The sequence below is a fragment of the Psammomys obesus genome, unplaced genomic scaffold, assembly GCF_907164565.1.
Source record: "Psammomys obesus unplaced genomic scaffold, mPsaObe1.curated_primary_1811, whole genome shotgun sequence".
In the NCBI taxonomy this organism is placed as follows: Eukaryota; Metazoa; Chordata; class Mammalia; order Rodentia; family Muridae; genus Psammomys; species Psammomys obesus.
Genome location: NW_026585504.1, coordinates 50,966,950 through 50,984,655, shown reverse-complemented (window position 1 = coordinate 50,984,655; position 17,706 = coordinate 50,966,950). Strand labels below are relative to the sequence as shown.

Genomic DNA, 17,706 nt, shown 5'->3' with positions numbered 1-17,706 from the left:
AATAAAAGTTGCTTTTACAACTAGTGAATATGACATCACTCCAGATCAAAAACATGTGCCAGAGGGTCCCAGCAATCCGGAGGGGAGTTAAGAGAAGATTGCTATCAAGGTATCCACAACTTACCCAACACAAAATGAGCATGTAAAACAGATACATCACACATCTAAAAATATGCTTTTAGTTTTAGTCTTATGAAATGACTAGAACTATTTGTATAAGGACAAAACTAGAAAAAGTAGGAATACAAGGCAGTGAAAGAATCTTGGATCTAGCAGAAATCTAAGTGTAGGAACTACCTCAGCTTTTGTAGCTCTGGAGCCACTGTTTTTTCATTCCCTTGTTTTTGTGATATGATGCCCTGACAAAAGAAACTTGGGAGTGAACGGATTTATTGTAATTCACAGATCCAGGTTGCAATCCATCAGAGAAGGGCCATCTAGGCAGCAGAAGGTTAAAACAGCTAGAGAATTCATACCCATTCTCAAGAGCAGAGGGAAACACATTCACACCTACCTTTCTCAACTCTTAGAGAATTTAGGAACTAATCCCAAGGAACCCTGTCAGCTGGTTTTAGAATATGCTTTTCTGCGTCAATTAAAATAATCAAGGTAGTTTTCCACAGACATGACCGTAGGCTGACCTGAAAAAGAAAATTTCTCATTGAAACTCTTCTCTAGTAATTTTAGGTTGTATGGATGACTAAAACTGACCATCCGATATCTTCAAGACTGGCTGCAAAGTCCTCCTCTGTGGCCTAGCAAGACTTCTCCTCCCTTGGGGGGTGGGGAACTCAAAGAGCCTGCCTTTGAGTTCCTGTCAGAAATAGTCCCTGTTCCCCTTACTATTGGAAACCAATTGGTTACTGAGCTACCACAGGCTACATCCAAGCAGAGGTTCTAGGTTATATCCATACATGGTCCTTGGCAAACAGGGTCAGATGAAAGGGGAGGAGGTCCTCCTCAATCAGTGGACTCGGAAAGGGGCAGGGAGGAGATGAGGGAGGGAGGGTGGAATTGGGGGGGGGTGAGGGAATGGGATACAGCTGGGATACAGAGTTAATAAAATGTAACTAATAATAAAAATTTAAAAAAATAATAAAATAAAATAAAACCTGACCATCCATGGTCAGGATCTTCATTATAAACACAGTGTGTAATCTTGAACATTGATTCAAACATTATGCTTTTTGGCTTTTATCTTTACTGATGCTCTGATGTTCATAAAATAAATCATTCTGGTAACTTGAAGAACTCCGTTGTCCATGAATTCCCCACAAAACTTGTGTTAGTTAGCTGTCTCCTTGCTGTGCCAAACACCTTCCAAAATAATGTCAAATAGAAAGGGTTTGATGATCCTGTGATGACTTTGAAGACATGGCAGTAGGCCAGTGAAGCAGCTGATGTCATTGTGTCTCATCAGGAAGCAGAGAGGCTATGAATATGCTGTCCATTTTACTTTCTCCTTTTTATGGAGTCCAGGATCCAAGGACACAGAGGGTGCCATCCACATTAAGTGGCTCTTTGTAAGATTTTAGAAGCTTTTGCATGAAACTGGAGCCATCACCACTTAGCATTTTTGTCAGAGGACCTGAGTTCCCAGCATTCACTATAGGGGACTCACAACTGCTTGAAACTTCAGCCTCAATGGAGCCAAAGCACACCCCCTGGAACAACACACATACACACACACACACACACAATCACACAACCACACACATACATATAAATGTAAAATAAATCCTTAGAAGGTTTTATAATTGTGTTGTTCAACATTTTCCTGAGAAACAGTTCCCTCATTTCTCTGTTCCCATTTTTAATCACTAAGATTTTAGGATGGCTCTAGCCATTCCCTGGATGGGAATTCAAGCTGAGAATGTTATCTCAGGGTCATTTTGATTTGCATTTCCCTGATGGTCAAGCACATTGAGCATTTCTTTAAGTGTTTCTCTGCCATTCCATATTCCTCTATGGAGAATTCTCTATTTAGCTCTGTACCCTATCTTTTAATTGGATTACTTGATTTGTTGTTGTTTAACTTCTTTAGTTCTTTATATGTTCTGGATATTAGCCCTATTGTCAGATATAGGGTTGGTGAAGATCCTTTACCAGTCTGTATGCTGTCGATTTGTTCTGACAACAGTGCCTTTTGCTTTACAGAAGCTTTTCAGTTCCATGAGTGCCCATTTATTGATTGTTGAGAATGTTGAGCTACTAGAGGTTCAAAAGGGGATTAGACCGTGTCCAAGTGGCTTCCATAGTAATGGGAAGAGGGACTGCCTCTGACATAAACTGCTTGGCCTGCTCTTTGATCACCTCCCCCTGAGGGGGGAGCAGCCTTACCAGGCCACAGAAGATGACAATGCAGCCATTCATGATGTGATCTGATAGACTAAGATCAGAAGGAAGGAGAGGAGGACCTCCCCTATCAGTGGACGTGGGGAGGAGCATGCATGCAGAAAGGGAGGTAGGGTGGGATCGAGAGGGGAGGAGGGAGGGGCTTATGGGGGGATGCAAAGTGAATAAAATGTAACTAATAAAAGTTAAAAAAAGAAAAAAAAAGAATCTGACTTTTACTGTAAGTAGAGATAGATTATGCCGAGTTTCCTAGAAAATTGCAGTTTGTAACTGGGAAGAAGAAATGCCACAGCCATACCTTGTTAATTGTGTTGAAATGTTTGATCCTTAGCTGGGAGAAACTTCACCCACACTATGAAGTCTGGGCCCCTTTCCCTGCCATGTTCACATACTCTTACCTAACTTTTTATTCTACCTTTAAAGAGATGTTTCTTTGCTCCTATTTCTGACTCTCTTGTTAACAGTTTTCATACACTGTAGTGAATCCTGCTAATAAGCTTTGCTCCTAAACTCTCTCTGATTTGAACTAGTGGCTTTAAAAAAGTCCCGGGCAAAGTCCCAGGCAGTGCACTGATTATGAGCTGTAAATATTCAGTAGAGGGATGTGCAACTCAGTGATTATCAACTTCCTGTGAAGGGAAAGCACCTTGTCTGGATCCCAGTCTCTTCTTTGAGGTCCAGAACTCTTGTGCTCAGTGATGTTTTAGCATCACCTATGAGGTCTCAGGCTCATTTGATCCCCACTGCATGCCCATTATCTAAGAATTTGCAGAGCAACAGAACAAGATAATTTGAACACAGGGAACTTCCCAGAGACTCATACTCCAACCAAGAACTATTCGTGGAGATAACCAAGAACTCCTGCACAGATGTAGCCCATGGCAGTTCAGTGTCCAAGTGGGTTACATAGTAATGGGAAGAGGGACTGCCTCTGACATAATCTGATTGGCCTGCTCTTTGATCACCTCCCCCTGAGGGGGGAGCAGCCTTACCAGGCCACAGAAGAAGACAATGCAGCCATTCGTGATGTGATCTGATAGACTAAGATCAGAAGGAAGGAGAGGAGGACCTCCCCTATCAGTGGACGTGGGGAGGAGCATGCATGCAGAAAGGGGAGGGAAGGTGGGATCGGGAGGGGAGGAGGGAAGGGCTTATGGGGGGATACAAAATGAATAAAGTGTAATTAATAAAAAATTAAAAAAAATAAAGTAACAGCCAAGGTTAAAAAAAAAAAAAAAGAATTTTCCAAGCAACAATCCACAGTGGGACTCTGCTGTGAACTAGACCCTGGAAATTTTAAGAGAGTGACTTCTGACACGTTCTTTTTTTATTCATTTAATTTTTTTAATATCTGCATATGCTGCAATTACAACAAATTTCAATTATCGTGAAGACCCAACTGTGGGGTAAAATGGGATTATCATAATTGGAGACTGGAGAGGCACAGAAATGGGATTCAAAAGCTTTTGTGAAAAGCTATCTGACCAAAGCAAGATCAATGCAGTTGGCTGCTAATTAAAGGGAACAGACAAAGGAAGGCAACCTCAGTGATTTCTAATGTATGAGCATCGTTAAACAGCCTACATTAATCAGCTTGCCTTTTGAAGACTATTGAAATGTTTTGTTCTTTGGGTCTCTAAGGAAAGCAAATGAAAATTGAAACTGACCTTCAATTGAGTGGAGAAGGAATATGAATTCTTAAAGGCGACCATAGAGTACACATGCACAGATTAGTCTGTAGAGCATTGCTCTGGGTTTGGAGAGATGCTTAGTAGTTAAGATCACTTGCTAGTCTTGTAGGGGATCAAATTTGGTTCTCAGCATCCATATCGTGCAGCTCATAACTGTAACTACTGTCCCAGGGATCCAACATCCTCTTCTAGCTATCTCAGGCATCCTCACTTTCAGGTGTATGCTCACAGACGCACATGTATACACATAATTTAAAAAAATAAATAAGTTTTGTAGAGTATCAATCATCTAAATTATGGTGAGGTCAGGATTCAGAAATAGAAACAGGAGGCATAAAAGATGGCTTTTTGTGTGTGTGGAAAACATAATTAGTAAGGTTCCTGTTTAAGTGATATTGAGCCCAGTGCTCTGGTGCAGTACTTTAGTGATAGCATAAAGGGAGGCAGAGGCAGACAGATTTCTGTGAACTCAAATCTAGCCTGGTCTGTATAACAAGTTCTATGTCAGTTACGAAAGTAGAATGCAAGCTGGTGCAATTTGATGTATCCTAAGTTTTTCTGTGTCTCAGAATTATATGGATCAATGAAGTAGCTAGTAATAGCAAAACTAGAGAGAAAAGAAAATGGTGGATTAATGTGAAATCCAAAAGGAGATTCCTTAGCAGTTCCTCAAAAGAGAATATATGAATAAATCTTTATGATTAGAATCTAAGCCCTAAAACAAGAAAAAAGCAATCATAAATTATAGATCAAGAGGATGGGAGCACTACAGGTGACAGACAATCAGATATTGAGAGAGAGAGGAAGAGAGATAGAAGAGGTGTCAGTATTAGGAGAAAAAGAACAGAATTATCTCCTTTCCTCACAATTGGCTAGGAGATTGGTTTATGACCCTAATAACCAGAATTTTTCAGAAGTGTTGACAATTTTACTTGTTATCTGAAAATAAAGCAGAGGCAGACATCACAATGTTGAGGGCTGGCTCAGTTGGTAATGTGCTTGCCTTGCAAGTACCAAGTCCTAAAATTAATACACAGAACCCACATGTAAAGATGCAATGCTTTGTGCCTTTTAAGTAAACCCAGCCCTGTAGAGACAGAGCTAGACTGATTAGTAGGGCTCACTGGCTGGCCAGCCCAGTTATTTAGCAGACTCCATGCCAGTTATAAAATAAAATAAATAAAAGTAAGTTAACTATAAACTAACAACAAATAAAACCAAAACAAATGTGCTGGATGGTGCCTGAAAAACACACATGCAACTCCCCCAATTTACATACATTTCCATATAAACATGCATACATATGTGCATTACACTTACAGCACACATACATACATGCAGAAGCACAAACGTCACATATGTACATATATCTCTACCATACTCATGCTCATGCACATACAAACAAGCGCACATATCTGCACATAAACCTACACCACTCTCACATACATGCACATAGAAGCATGCGCACACAAGTGCACATGCTCCTTCCTCATACTTACAGACATGCACAAACATCACATGTGCATACAGCTCTCTCATACTTGTACTACCTGTACTCATGCAGAGACACCTCCCCCACAGTCACATACTTGCACAAACACCGACCAACACACAAAGCAGAAAGAATTTCTTGAAATCAAGGAATTTAAAACCTCATCGTAAACAAAATTCAAATTGTGAACACACAGATTGATCTATTCTTATGTCTAGTAAGTTCCCTTCATCAGGTCTAAAGGAATGTTAAGAATGTTTAATGTCTCACTAAAGTACATCCTTTCAGATATTTCAAATCACATTTAAACTATATTCTATTTACTTTCTGAGTGCATCAATTTACTGCATTAATGCAGTATTCTGTAAGTGAATAAAACTTAAAATTCAGAAAATGATTATTCAACTTCAGTGAACATCAATCTCTCCTAAGAAGGTTTGTCTTTAAGGTCTAAGTTGTCTCACACGTATTAAATTGAAATTTACAAAAATAAAACAAAGGCCATATTGTCATAAGTGATAATTGGAAAATATTTTTTTAATGTTTTTAAAGTGTGACTAGTATTTCACATAAAAGAAAAATCTTATTTCTTATTTTAGAAATGTGGCATTTGTAAGAAGAAAATATTGCCTATTGCTTGTTACAAATGAAGTATAAAATGGGAAAAATTTTAAATACTATTAATGTTTATTAAGCTTTTTAATTTGGTGGCAGTTTAAGACCCTAAGTAACGTTCCTCCTGACTTTAATAACTGACTTTTTTGTCTCAATTGTAAAACAATCATTTTCAGATATATTTAATTAAAATTTGAGCTTGTTTTTAAAATTCAGTTACTCTAATTTATTTCCAGAGTGATGCAGATTACATCACAGAAGTTTCTGGCTCAGAGATACTCACTTCAGACATTCTTTTTCAGTACCACACTTTCCTTCACTCCTAAATATTAATACTATGCTCTGATTATTTGAAACTTGATACTAAATTCAGAAAAAAAAAATTGAATAATACAGTTGCATGCATAGGGAGCATGTTTAACAGGATGAGCGATGAAAGCTTCAGACAAGATGCCATCAGGGTCTTGATGAAGGACTGATTTACACTGTCCACAGTGGGCGACCTGGAAAGACATTAAGAGAACTTAGAGGCATGCAAATGGATCCTTATCTACTTAGTGAATAAGAGAGCTTGTAGCCAAGCATTTAGCACAACTTCAAAAGCTTTGTTTATTGCTGAATATAAAGAACTCTTATGTGCTCCTTAAATACCCACAATAATATTGTGTATAGTTTTAGCACAGATAACAGCTTCTTTACAGGATTTGCAATCACTTGTATAGTTATTTAGAAAGTAGACACTTTAATAGGTATTGTTTTTACTATTAGTGTTAAAGGCAGGGAAGAAAATATATCAACTCAGGTAAAATATATAGAAAAAACATTGCCACCCGAAAAGAGGAAAATTTAGGAATATGGCAGGAGCTGCCTTTGGACATTGTATTTTATGGATTACACGTTAATATTGAAGCACAAGTGAAAATAAAACTGATATCTGCCTTTCCAGTTTTAGTGCATTTATAGAATTAAATCGTGCCTTATTATATTATATAATATATAAGTGAATGTATTTTATTAAGTATATAATTTTCTATGTATATATGTATAAGAAATTTTGATATTGCTACATTCCCCTTTCTACCAAGATATCTCCTTCATGTGTGCACTTGTACGTACATGTGCAACTGTATTTGTGTCTGTGTGTGTGTGTGGTGTGTGTAGAGGCCAGAGGACAATGTGTTATTCCATTTTGTATTTTTTGAGATAGTCCCTGTGCCTGAGACCTGGAGATGGAAAATTAGGCTAGAGCGTCTGGCCTGCAAGTCTCAGTGATATAGCTATCTCCACCTCCCCAGTACTGAGGGTAGCCGTGTATGCCAGCATGCCCCCAACATTGTGCTGTTTTGATGGCTTTGGATGATTGGACACAGGTCCCTAATTTACACGACAGCTTACCAACTGAACTATCATCCTGGCTCCCAAAATATCGTTAAGGAATCAATTTTGAAGGCTTTATTTACTATCAAGAGAATCTTGGCAATCTCTATGAAGCTCTTATTATTTCTCCTTAGCAGAGTGTTGCCTAGTATATACATTTGGAGCTCAGTTTGAAGATGAACCTCTGGCACAGGTAAAGGGGGAAAGCTAATGTAATGCCAGTCATGTGAAAGCCAGTCTCAAGTATTATATCTTACAGGCCTGACTACTGCCCTATTGATTTGACCTTATCAAGTTTTTATACATTACACCTGTAGAATGGAAGACAGTACTGTTAAGGCCACATTTCAAATATGATTGTTAGTACATGTCAAGATTTCATTTAGAGATCATTGCCAAAATAAACCTCTAAGAAAGCCAGTATCCAGTAGTCTCTGTGGAAAGATTTGAAGAAGGCCAGACACCCCACACTCCAACTACTAACTGAGTAAGAAAGTACGTAAATAAAAAAATAAATAATGTTTGGTTAAAACAATTAGGATTTTCAGATTATCTGTCATTGACTATTTAGTTAAAGATGATGAGATTTAAGGTAAAATAAATAGATAAGCTGAACTTAACAACACACTTCACATTGTTAAAATATAAATGTATATTTATAAAGATGAGTTGTAACATAATGAATATTTTAAAATAGTCTTAAGTACAAGGATTAAGAAAAAGAGAGGCACTCACAAAAATGTGAGACACACCCAAGAACAGGGGTGTGGTCCTCTGACAGAAGGATGGTAGACAGTGAGACACATCAAGTGTGATTAGACACTTGGGAAAGTATTGGAAAAATGTAATTGTTTACAGTAAAATATACAATGATTACATCAATATTGTTAAGTATTTCCCCAACGAAGTTGTGATTTTCCTCAAACACAAATACTCTACCTATGATCCACTTTGGGGAAATTATTTTTTTTTTTACTTTTTCTTTTTTAATATAATATTTTACTCATTACAACTTATGCACTTTGTATCCCAGCTGTAGCTCCCACTCTTCTTCCCTTCAATCCCACCCTCCCTTCCTCATCTCCTTCCATGCCCCTTCCTCAGTCCACTTATAGTGGAGAACCTCTGTGGCAGGTTCCTGTCTTGTTCCTTGTTTTCACCTTCTTCCGATGTCCATCCCATTTGCCTTTCTGAATGAAGATTAATCATCTTACCCAGGGTCCTCCTTCTTGATTAGGTTCTTTAGGTGTACAGATTTTAGTATAATTATCCTGTATTATATGTCTAACATCCAGTTATAAGTGAGTATATACCATGTGTGTCTTTCTGCTACTGGGATACCTCACTCAGGATGATCTTTTTTAGATCACACTATTTGCCTGCAAATTTCATGATTTCCTTGTTTTTAGTTGCTGAGTAGTGTTCCATTGTGTAAATGTTCCATAGTTTCTGTATCCACTCCTCCATTGATGGACATCTGGGTTGTTTCCAGGTTCTGGCTATTACGAATAAGCTGCTGCAATAATTTATAAGCCCTTAGGTGACAAGGCTGTAGGAGCCCAATGTTACAATTCAGTTTCCAGAGAGGTCAAAAGCAGGCACACTCACATGTACCCACACATATATGTTAATACAGAAAGAGAGAGAGGAGAAGGAAGGGGAGAAGATGAGAGAGGAGAGGAGGGAAGAAAGAACAAAAAATAAAATGAAAGGAAAGGAAGAGGAAGGACTGCAGAGGTGGCTCAGCAGTTAAAAGTTCATAGGCTCCTCTTTGAACCTCTACGGGGCAGCACACAAGTTCCTGTAAGTATGATGCCAGAGGATCCAACACCCTACTCTGGCTTCCTCCACAGGTGAGTACACTCATTTACACATACCTATACATGGATACACACACACACAATTAAAGATAAAAAATAAATCATTATGTAAATAGCAAATACTAAAGACAAAAGCATTTAAAAAAAAACAAAAATGAGGCAGTGAAAGAGGAATGGAGGCAGTCAGAGGCAACAAGTGACAATTTTAAATTGAACGATAGCAGAGTCATCATTAAGAAGGTGACATTTGGGTAGCACAAGATGGTCAGGAGTTTGTCTAAATAGCTAGGACAGTTTTCTGTTCAGAAACAATAGTGTAGAGTTTGACAAAAGAGAATCCCAAACATGATTCAGGGACAACCAGGCTGAAAAAGGCATAGAAAAGAAAGAACAGAGTTGAATTTGAAGAATTAAATGGGTGCAATACAGGTCAGTAAAACCTGGCTGGCTTTTTCCATTTCCATTCTCTGAAGAAAACAGATCCACTGAAAATGATTGTTCTGTATTGTTTTTCAAGGCAGTGAAGCATATTTTCTCCTTCTGAGTGGTAGATGAGCAGAGAAGTCAAGGGTGTAAGCTGTCAATAACCACAGTTGAGAGAAACCCCGGTTATTCACACCAGCATATCATCAGGGGTGCGGAGAAAAGGGGTCAGAGCCAGGCAGACTCCAAAACACACAGCAGGATTTGTGCATGTCACCGACAATTGCTTTGAAGTAAGGATTCTGCAGCTCTCAAAAAAACAAGTTGCAACTTGATTTTCCTTGCTGTGTAAAAACACCATAACCAAAACCAAGTTGGAAAGGAATTGGTTTATTTTCTTGGCAGGTTACAGTCCATCACTGAAAGAAGCCAGGGAAGGAACTCAATCAGGGCAGGAACTGGGGGGCAGAAATGGAAGCAGAGACCATGTTTGAGTGTCACTTACTGGCTTGCTTCCCATGGATTTCTCATCCTGTTGTTATTATTATTATTATTATTATTATTATTATTATTATTATTATTATTCAGGACTATCATCCCAAGGGAGGAACAACACACAGTGTCCTGCGCCCTTCCACATCCTTTACCAAGAAAATGCACCACTGACTAGCCTATAAGACATCTAATTAAGATAAAGTGTCCTTTTCCCAAATGACTCTGTCTTGTATTGTTGATAAGAAACTAATCAGTATCACAGGTGACACTGAAAATCATGACAGGATCCCAGAAGCAGAGGCCAAAATAGAGAGTAAATCAGGATGTAGATGCACAAGTATTGAAGGGTCCTTTTGGTGCTGTCCAGCAGGAAGGTGGTATGTAAGTCAGCCATTTGAGGAGAAACATTATGATCAAGATACACGCTCGGACTTTGCTGGTGTGTAGTCACTCACTAGTTTTCATTTATTATTTGTCAATTTGAGTTTTCAGGGAAGACAAATTTTTTTATTTATTTTGAGATTTGCCAAATTACAGATAAACTCGCAAGCTGAACTTTCGTCAAATATCTTAATTCCTCTTTTTATGATACTTTCCCAGACATCACCCAGACTTTTTTACTAGTCCTGTCAAAGACAAGTTAGACAGAGAGAGCTCTCTGATAATTCCAAATGGCTCTGAGGTTCCTTTTCCTCTTCTTAAAGTCAGTTGTGAGCAAGCATGTCCCCTGCACGTGTGCTTGCCTAAGTGCTTAATGCCCAACTCAGTTTTCAAGTGTAAGAAACTTTCTGAGTGCAGTCTTCTAAAAGGCTCAGATGGTGAACATCCTTTGTCCTTGACATAGCTTCTTGGCTATTTAGGTTTTTTTCCCTGTTTCTATGACTAGAGTCTCTAACAAAAGCAAATTAAAAGAAATAGGATTTATTCTAGGACTGACTTCAAGGTACAGTCTGTGTTGATTGGAAAATCAGTGGCAGCACTCTGAATCTGCAGTTAAGGAGAGGGATGAAGGCTAGGAGTCAGATCATATCCTCCATTCCATGGTGTGGTGTCTCTGCCAAAGGAATGTTGTCACCCACAGTGGGTGAGTCTTCCCACCTCAATTCACACAAGCTGTCTCCTCACAGGCATTCACAGAGTCCCATCTCCAGAGTGATTCTAGATTTAGTCCAGGTGACAGCATAAATTATATCATAGTTCTCTTAGGGTGTCCATTACCCTATTAAGTAAAACTTTTTTCACATCTATTTATTTATTTACTTCATTTGATTCACTTTGTATTTTATTTCCTTTTTCTGTGAAAAAAAAAAAAAACAAACATAGCCCAACAAATTAGAACAATGATGTTATGAAACCACAGGAGGCTGGACTATGACTTCTGCTTCATCTTACATAGATTGTCCACAACCAAACTAGAAATTATCCTTGTCCTGGACTGTGTGTGTGTGTGTGTGTGTGTGTGTGGTGTAATATACAATGTAGACTAGGTTGGGACTCCAAAAGATTCACCTGTGTCTGACTCCCAAATGAAGTGATTAAAAATATGCCACTGTTCCCAGATCTGCATTATTTTTTGAGGAAGGGTCTCTCCAGTTGAAACAGGAGCATGCCTTTTTGACTAGAATAGTTGACCAGAAAGCATTAGAGCTCGATTTTTCTCCATGTCCTTATTCTTGGGATTATAGGCAAGTGATGTCATGCCCAGTTTTATATAGAGTCCTGCATATTTAATCTCATGCCTTCATGCCTGTGTGACAAATACTCTTCTGATCAAACCATCTCCCATATCCTAGAAGTAAAAATCTTGAGAACGAAAAAAAAGAGAGGGCTAGAAGTTTTTGGCTTATGGGGCTACATGTATCAGAAAGGTTTGTTGGTGTTGCAATACCACAGGTGTTGTTCATATTAGTGACATTCCCACTTGGCAAATGTCTTGTTTACAGTATTACCCACAATTCTATAAGTTATGGTGCGGCTTCTTTTGATCAACCTTATAACATCATGACACTGGGAACAAAATGGGTCTTATGTGGCTGGGAGGCCAGTGAGTGCCTGGAGGCTACTTGTCTCTACCTCCCCAGAGCTAAGGCCATTTACCTGGGTCTTAGACTCAATCTCAGGTTCTCATGCTGGCACAGCTAGTGACTGATCCTTCTCTCTGGATCCAGAAAAATTTCAACTGTGAGAAAGGTTTTATTTTTGAGTTATCACATTTTTTTATCATTACGATTTCCTTCCCCTTCCTTATCTAATGCATTCTCTGAAATCTTCCTTAAACTCTAGTTCACTCTGATTTTCCACAGAAGCAAGACATTTGGCATTATATCTGCAATGCTCTGCCTGCCAGATCTTCCACTGTGTTAGCTTGTGGGCTCTTGGATAGTCAAGTGAGCTGATATATTTATGTTGAAAACTGTGCACTGAATAACCACATCTGTTCAGAAGTTTTACAGTAACTGGAGTGGGGGAGGACTGTTGCTCATAATGTGTGCGGGTTCACCTTTTTCAGGTGAGTGAGTATGTGGAGGTCAGAGATTGACCAAGGACATCTTCCTACATAGATCTCCACTTTTATCTAGAGTCAGACTTCCCTAGTTGACCCTAAGGAGAGTGGATTTTATTTCCTAGCTAGTCGGTTTGCTCTGGGGATTTCTCCTCTCTGCCTCCTGGGTACAAAGATCACAGAAGCGCTGTCTTGCTTGCTTGTATTGCATGGGTGCCAGGGATTCGATATCTGTCCTTCACACTTGTGCAGCTGTGTGTTACCCACTGAGCCATCTCCCCAAACCCCTATCACAACAATTCGATTTAACAGCCTTACACCTGAGATTCCACACACAGAGTTTGTTCCTTCCATACCTACATGACATTCTCTTTCTGTGTTGCATTCTAAAATAATCAGTTTGTGCCAAGCACAGAGAAGAAAATAAACACAACAACAGTTAAATGAAATGATTAAAGAATATGGAAATCATACTCAGGAAACAGAATTTTTAGATAAGTAAATTAGGCTTGTAAATCTGATATAAAGTGTATCCATAGGTAACATTTTCTAACCTATGTGTACTGGTCCCAAATGCATCTTGCACCAAGGCAGCCCTGCATGTTCTCACTTATTTTGCTTGTTATTCCAGGAATATTAGATTTTTCTATTTCTCAAATATTACTTAGATTTCTTTCCTCCCAGGAAAACATCACTGAGTCTTTCAGTGACCATAGACAAATGACTTTGTTGGTTATATTTTCAGTGCAGAATTGAGGTTATTAACACTAGTTTAAGGTATTGTATGAGGCTTATTAAAGATGTGTTTGGAGGGACAGTATTTCTGATAGTTTTCCCTAAGGCTTTTTCCCTCTGTATACAACAGGACTTGAGAATATTGCATTAAAAACATTATAATGTGAATACTATAAGAAAAAATAGATCTGGCTATTTTCATAATCATAAAATGCTGTAGTATGTATGTCTTGTATAGGTATATGTACAGATGCACTCGTGTGTAGTACTGCATGTGGAGGTCCTAGGATGCTCTTGGGTGTTGTTCTTTAGGCACCATCCACCTTGATTTTAAAAAAGATGTTTCATTGGTCTGGAAAGCACTAAATAGACTAGACTAGCTAGCCAGTGAGTATAAGAAATTTGACGGTTTCTGCATCCACAGCTCTGGCATGACCTCATGCTCTATCATATACACAGATTCTGGATGACTGAGCTCAGATCTCCATGTTCTTAGGGCAAGAACTACTGATTAAGGTATGTTATCCAGGACCTAGGAGACTTGCCAATAGAAAGTTAAGTTCATGTTAGTTCAAAGTAACAGAGATTCAAATCCAGCTAATATGAGGGAAATGTGTGTTTTCCTGGAGAATTCTTGGTTTATCTCACAGATAGTAACACACATTATTGAAGGCCTCAAGAAAGTCTGGGAGTAAAAACCGGCCTTGGGGATCAACAAAAACTACAAGCATAAATAACACCAGGACTCATCACATTTCCTCTGCTGCATGCTGCAGGTCACCAGATCTTTTTCTCTTGTCTCTTTTATATTCTTCATATGCATGAAGTCCTGACCATAACATAAGTTTGAGATCTTGAATTCCTTAGTGTAAGCCACCAAAATCAGACTACGTACAACTTTTTTAGCATAACTAAAAGAAACATAGAAAAGACATTGCTTACCTTTCTTTGCTTACCTTTTTGTTGTTAAAGCAATAAATGCTTTCATAAGGCAGTTGGTGGCTAATATGCTAACGATGCTTGCTCTCAAGACTGATAACCAGAGTTCAATTACGGAGACCTATGTGGTGGGAGGAGAGAGTTGATTCCTTCAATGTGTCCTCTGATCTTCACACATCCCATGTGGCAGGTGCTCCCTTCTACCACTTTTATATACATTAAATAAGTGAATAAATAAATAAATAAAATTTTAAAATAATCACTTTGTTGGCTGCCAAGAACTGACATGTGATAACTGTGACTCACTGAATCTGCATAGGTAAAAATAGTAGGAAAGGGAATGAAATAGGAAGCTTCAGGGTAGTCTTGAGAAAAGTGAGCTCAGGAAAAGAGGTGGTCAGAAGTCAACCTAGAGAGTTAACTTGGCCACATAATGACTCATGACTATTTGTAAATTCATTTCCAGCAGAGCCAGCACCCTTTGCAGGCCTCTTCCAGCATCAGTTCCACATGCATGTGGTCCATTTATAAATATGTAGGCAAGCACTCATACCCACAATATGAGAAAAATACCTATAAAGAAGGTGTTCAGAAGCAACCAATGGTGGGGTACAAAGGATAAGTTTGCTGCAAAGGATGTTCAAAGCAGGTCTATTCCACAGGATGTGTGAGGGATGAGTAGGGTGGCAGGGGGGAGGTGAAGTGCCTTACTTAGATTTTATTGAAAGGACACCATGCTGGTTTGTCATAACTAATTAAGGTCTTTAGGATGGCTTTGGTGCTTTCTGAAATGATAGAATTTCCTTGCATTTTAATTTAGGGGGTTCTTCATCTTTAAGCCGTGCTCCATTTCTGTAGGTTAAGGTAGTTCCCTGGCCATCTCCCAGCGAAGGGCAGAAAATAATCTCCAGAGTTGCTACTTTTTTCACTTCCTTTAAAAAGCTACAGGAGTTTCCAATGTAAAGTTCTAATCCTTCTGTGCCTTGTGCCACAGTAAGCACACCATTCTATAAGACATTCCTACTTCCATACAACCATCTGTCCAGTAGCATTTAAACTTTAACTCAAAGGTAAAATGCAGCTTTAAGATCCCCACTACCTAGCAGTTTAAGCACATCTGTATGGTTTTAATATCGTTTAACTCTCATATTAATATGACTTTAGCAGATTTGTTTCCCGTTGATGCTCATAAAGTTTTTGCTTGCTTCTCTGTTTCAACTGTCTTGGCTTACTATTTTTGCTTTATTTACCACTAGGTGTTTGCCAAACTACTGTGAACATGGAGGACGCTGCACTCAATCCTGGACTACTTTCTACTGCAACTGCAGTGACACTGGTTACACGGGAGCCACTTGTCATGACTGTGAGTACATACACTGTGTGCCCACAGGGTCTGGTCAAAACTCCAGGAAATCAATGTGGGGACTGTGAATATTCAGTATTATATAGGTACGTTTATTCATTTAGCACGAATTATCCAACAGAATGTAATGTCTCAAACGCTGAAGCAGGCAGAGAAAAGGCATGGGCCCAAGCCATATCTTTGTGGACTATATGGGAATAGGGCAAACAAAGTTTTATTGGGTATATGCTAAAGTGAAAGAGAAAATGGTTCTTTAAGTACATAGGGAAGCTGTGGAACAAATGACATTGTTTGAGGGCTTGAGATGTATCATAACAACAAATAACTAATATATATCTCTGATCCACGGGACAAGTGGTATGATGTCTGTCTTAGTTATTTTCCTGCTGCTGTGATAAAAACAAACATCAGAAAAAACAACTTAAAAAAAAAGAAAAAAAATGAGTGGGATTTAGATTTTCAGAAGAGTACAGTCCATCACAGCAGAGGAAGACATGGAGATAGGTGGGGAAGACATAGAAAGAACAGAAATCCTGACAGATCAATTGTAACCACACTCAGGAAACAGAAAATGAAGAGGAAATGACATAAAGCTATACAACTTCAAGTCCTGCCCTCAGTAACACATTTCCTCTAGTGAGATTCTATTTCCAAAAAGTCCTATAGCCTTTTTAGAGAGCAACATGAGCCAGGGATCAAGTGTTCAAACATGAAATTATAAGAGACACGTCATATTAAAATTACAACATGGCTATGCCACAAATTCCCTCATACACTGGCAGAACTTCTTGCTCCATTGTCCTATTTATGGCAAGGATGTCTTCATCTGAATGTTGCTATGACTAAGAGAAGGAAACACATGAAAGGGAAGCAAGCCTTTTTTTTATTCGAAGGATAGTGGTTGAGTATTACTTCTGCTAACATTCCATTGGCCAGATACTGCCCTAGTGTCAGTCCCAGTGGGAGGTGAAATGCATTCAGACTATGAGAAGTGAAATTGCAAAACCAGAACATTGCCCATAACCATGGACGACTACCTGTGAATGCTAGGCATTTGGGAAGCTTCAGACTGAAATCCTGTGCTGATCTTGGCCAAGTTATAGAAGAAAAACAGAAAGAAAAAATGTTTCTTAGAGTAATGGAACAAGTAGATCCATAAGGTATAATGGTGTCCTGTGAAGAATCAGTAAAGAATCCCAGGAGCTGGAGTGGAACACTGATGATAGAAAGAGTGATGACATGGAGGAAGGAAACTGGGCTGGTACATGTCAAAGGAGATATATCCATTTTCCTGCAGTTGGCATAATTTCATCATATGAATGAACTAAAATTTCTTTATCTATTATTCTGTTGGCAAACCTCTAGAAAGGTTTCGTAGGTTAGCTACTGTGAGAGGTTCAGCAAAATATACTGATGTTCAAGTGTTTGAGTTATTGAGTAGGATTAGTATTTCATTGTCAAGCCATTCTCTCTCATGCGTGGATCCTAGATTGTATAAGATGCATCCAGTCATACATACAGGTGACATGAAAGTAGAAGTGAACTGTTTGGGAAGGGGGTGGTTTAATGATGGGAGGCATGAGAAGAGTAATGGCATTTGGAAAAGAATCATCAAAGATACATGACATGGTTCACAAAATGTGTTTTATTTTCATGGTATGTGTGTGGATGAATATGGATGTGTGAGCATGTGTACTCATTTGTACTCGTGGGTGTGGAGGCCAGAGGCTGATTTCAGTTGTCAATTTTCTCTCTCTCTGTTTTTTTTCTGAGGTAAGGCCTCTAGCCTAACCTGGAGCTCACTGTTTTTGCTGCACTGGCTGGTTGGCAAGGATCCTAGGATCTGCCTGTGTACACCCAGCTATGGCATTTCAGGCACACAGTACTCTCACTTAGCT

The 17,706-nt window shown here is 38.9% G+C and overlaps 1 protein-coding gene across 2 annotated transcripts in view; it reads left to right on the top strand.

Annotated features, from left to right (window-relative positions):
- The window catches only part of LOC129672149 (contactin-associated protein like 5-1), a 784,596-nt gene that overhangs the window by 435,087 nt on the left and 331,803 nt on the right, over positions 1-17,706 (top strand). For both annotated transcript variants that reach the window (XM_055601442.1, XM_055601432.1), the window contains exon 11: positions 15,702-15,808. In XM_055601442.1, coding sequence (XP_055457417.1) covers positions 15,702-15,808 — 107 coding nt within the window. The remainder of the gene's footprint in view (positions 1-15,701; positions 15,809-17,706) is intronic.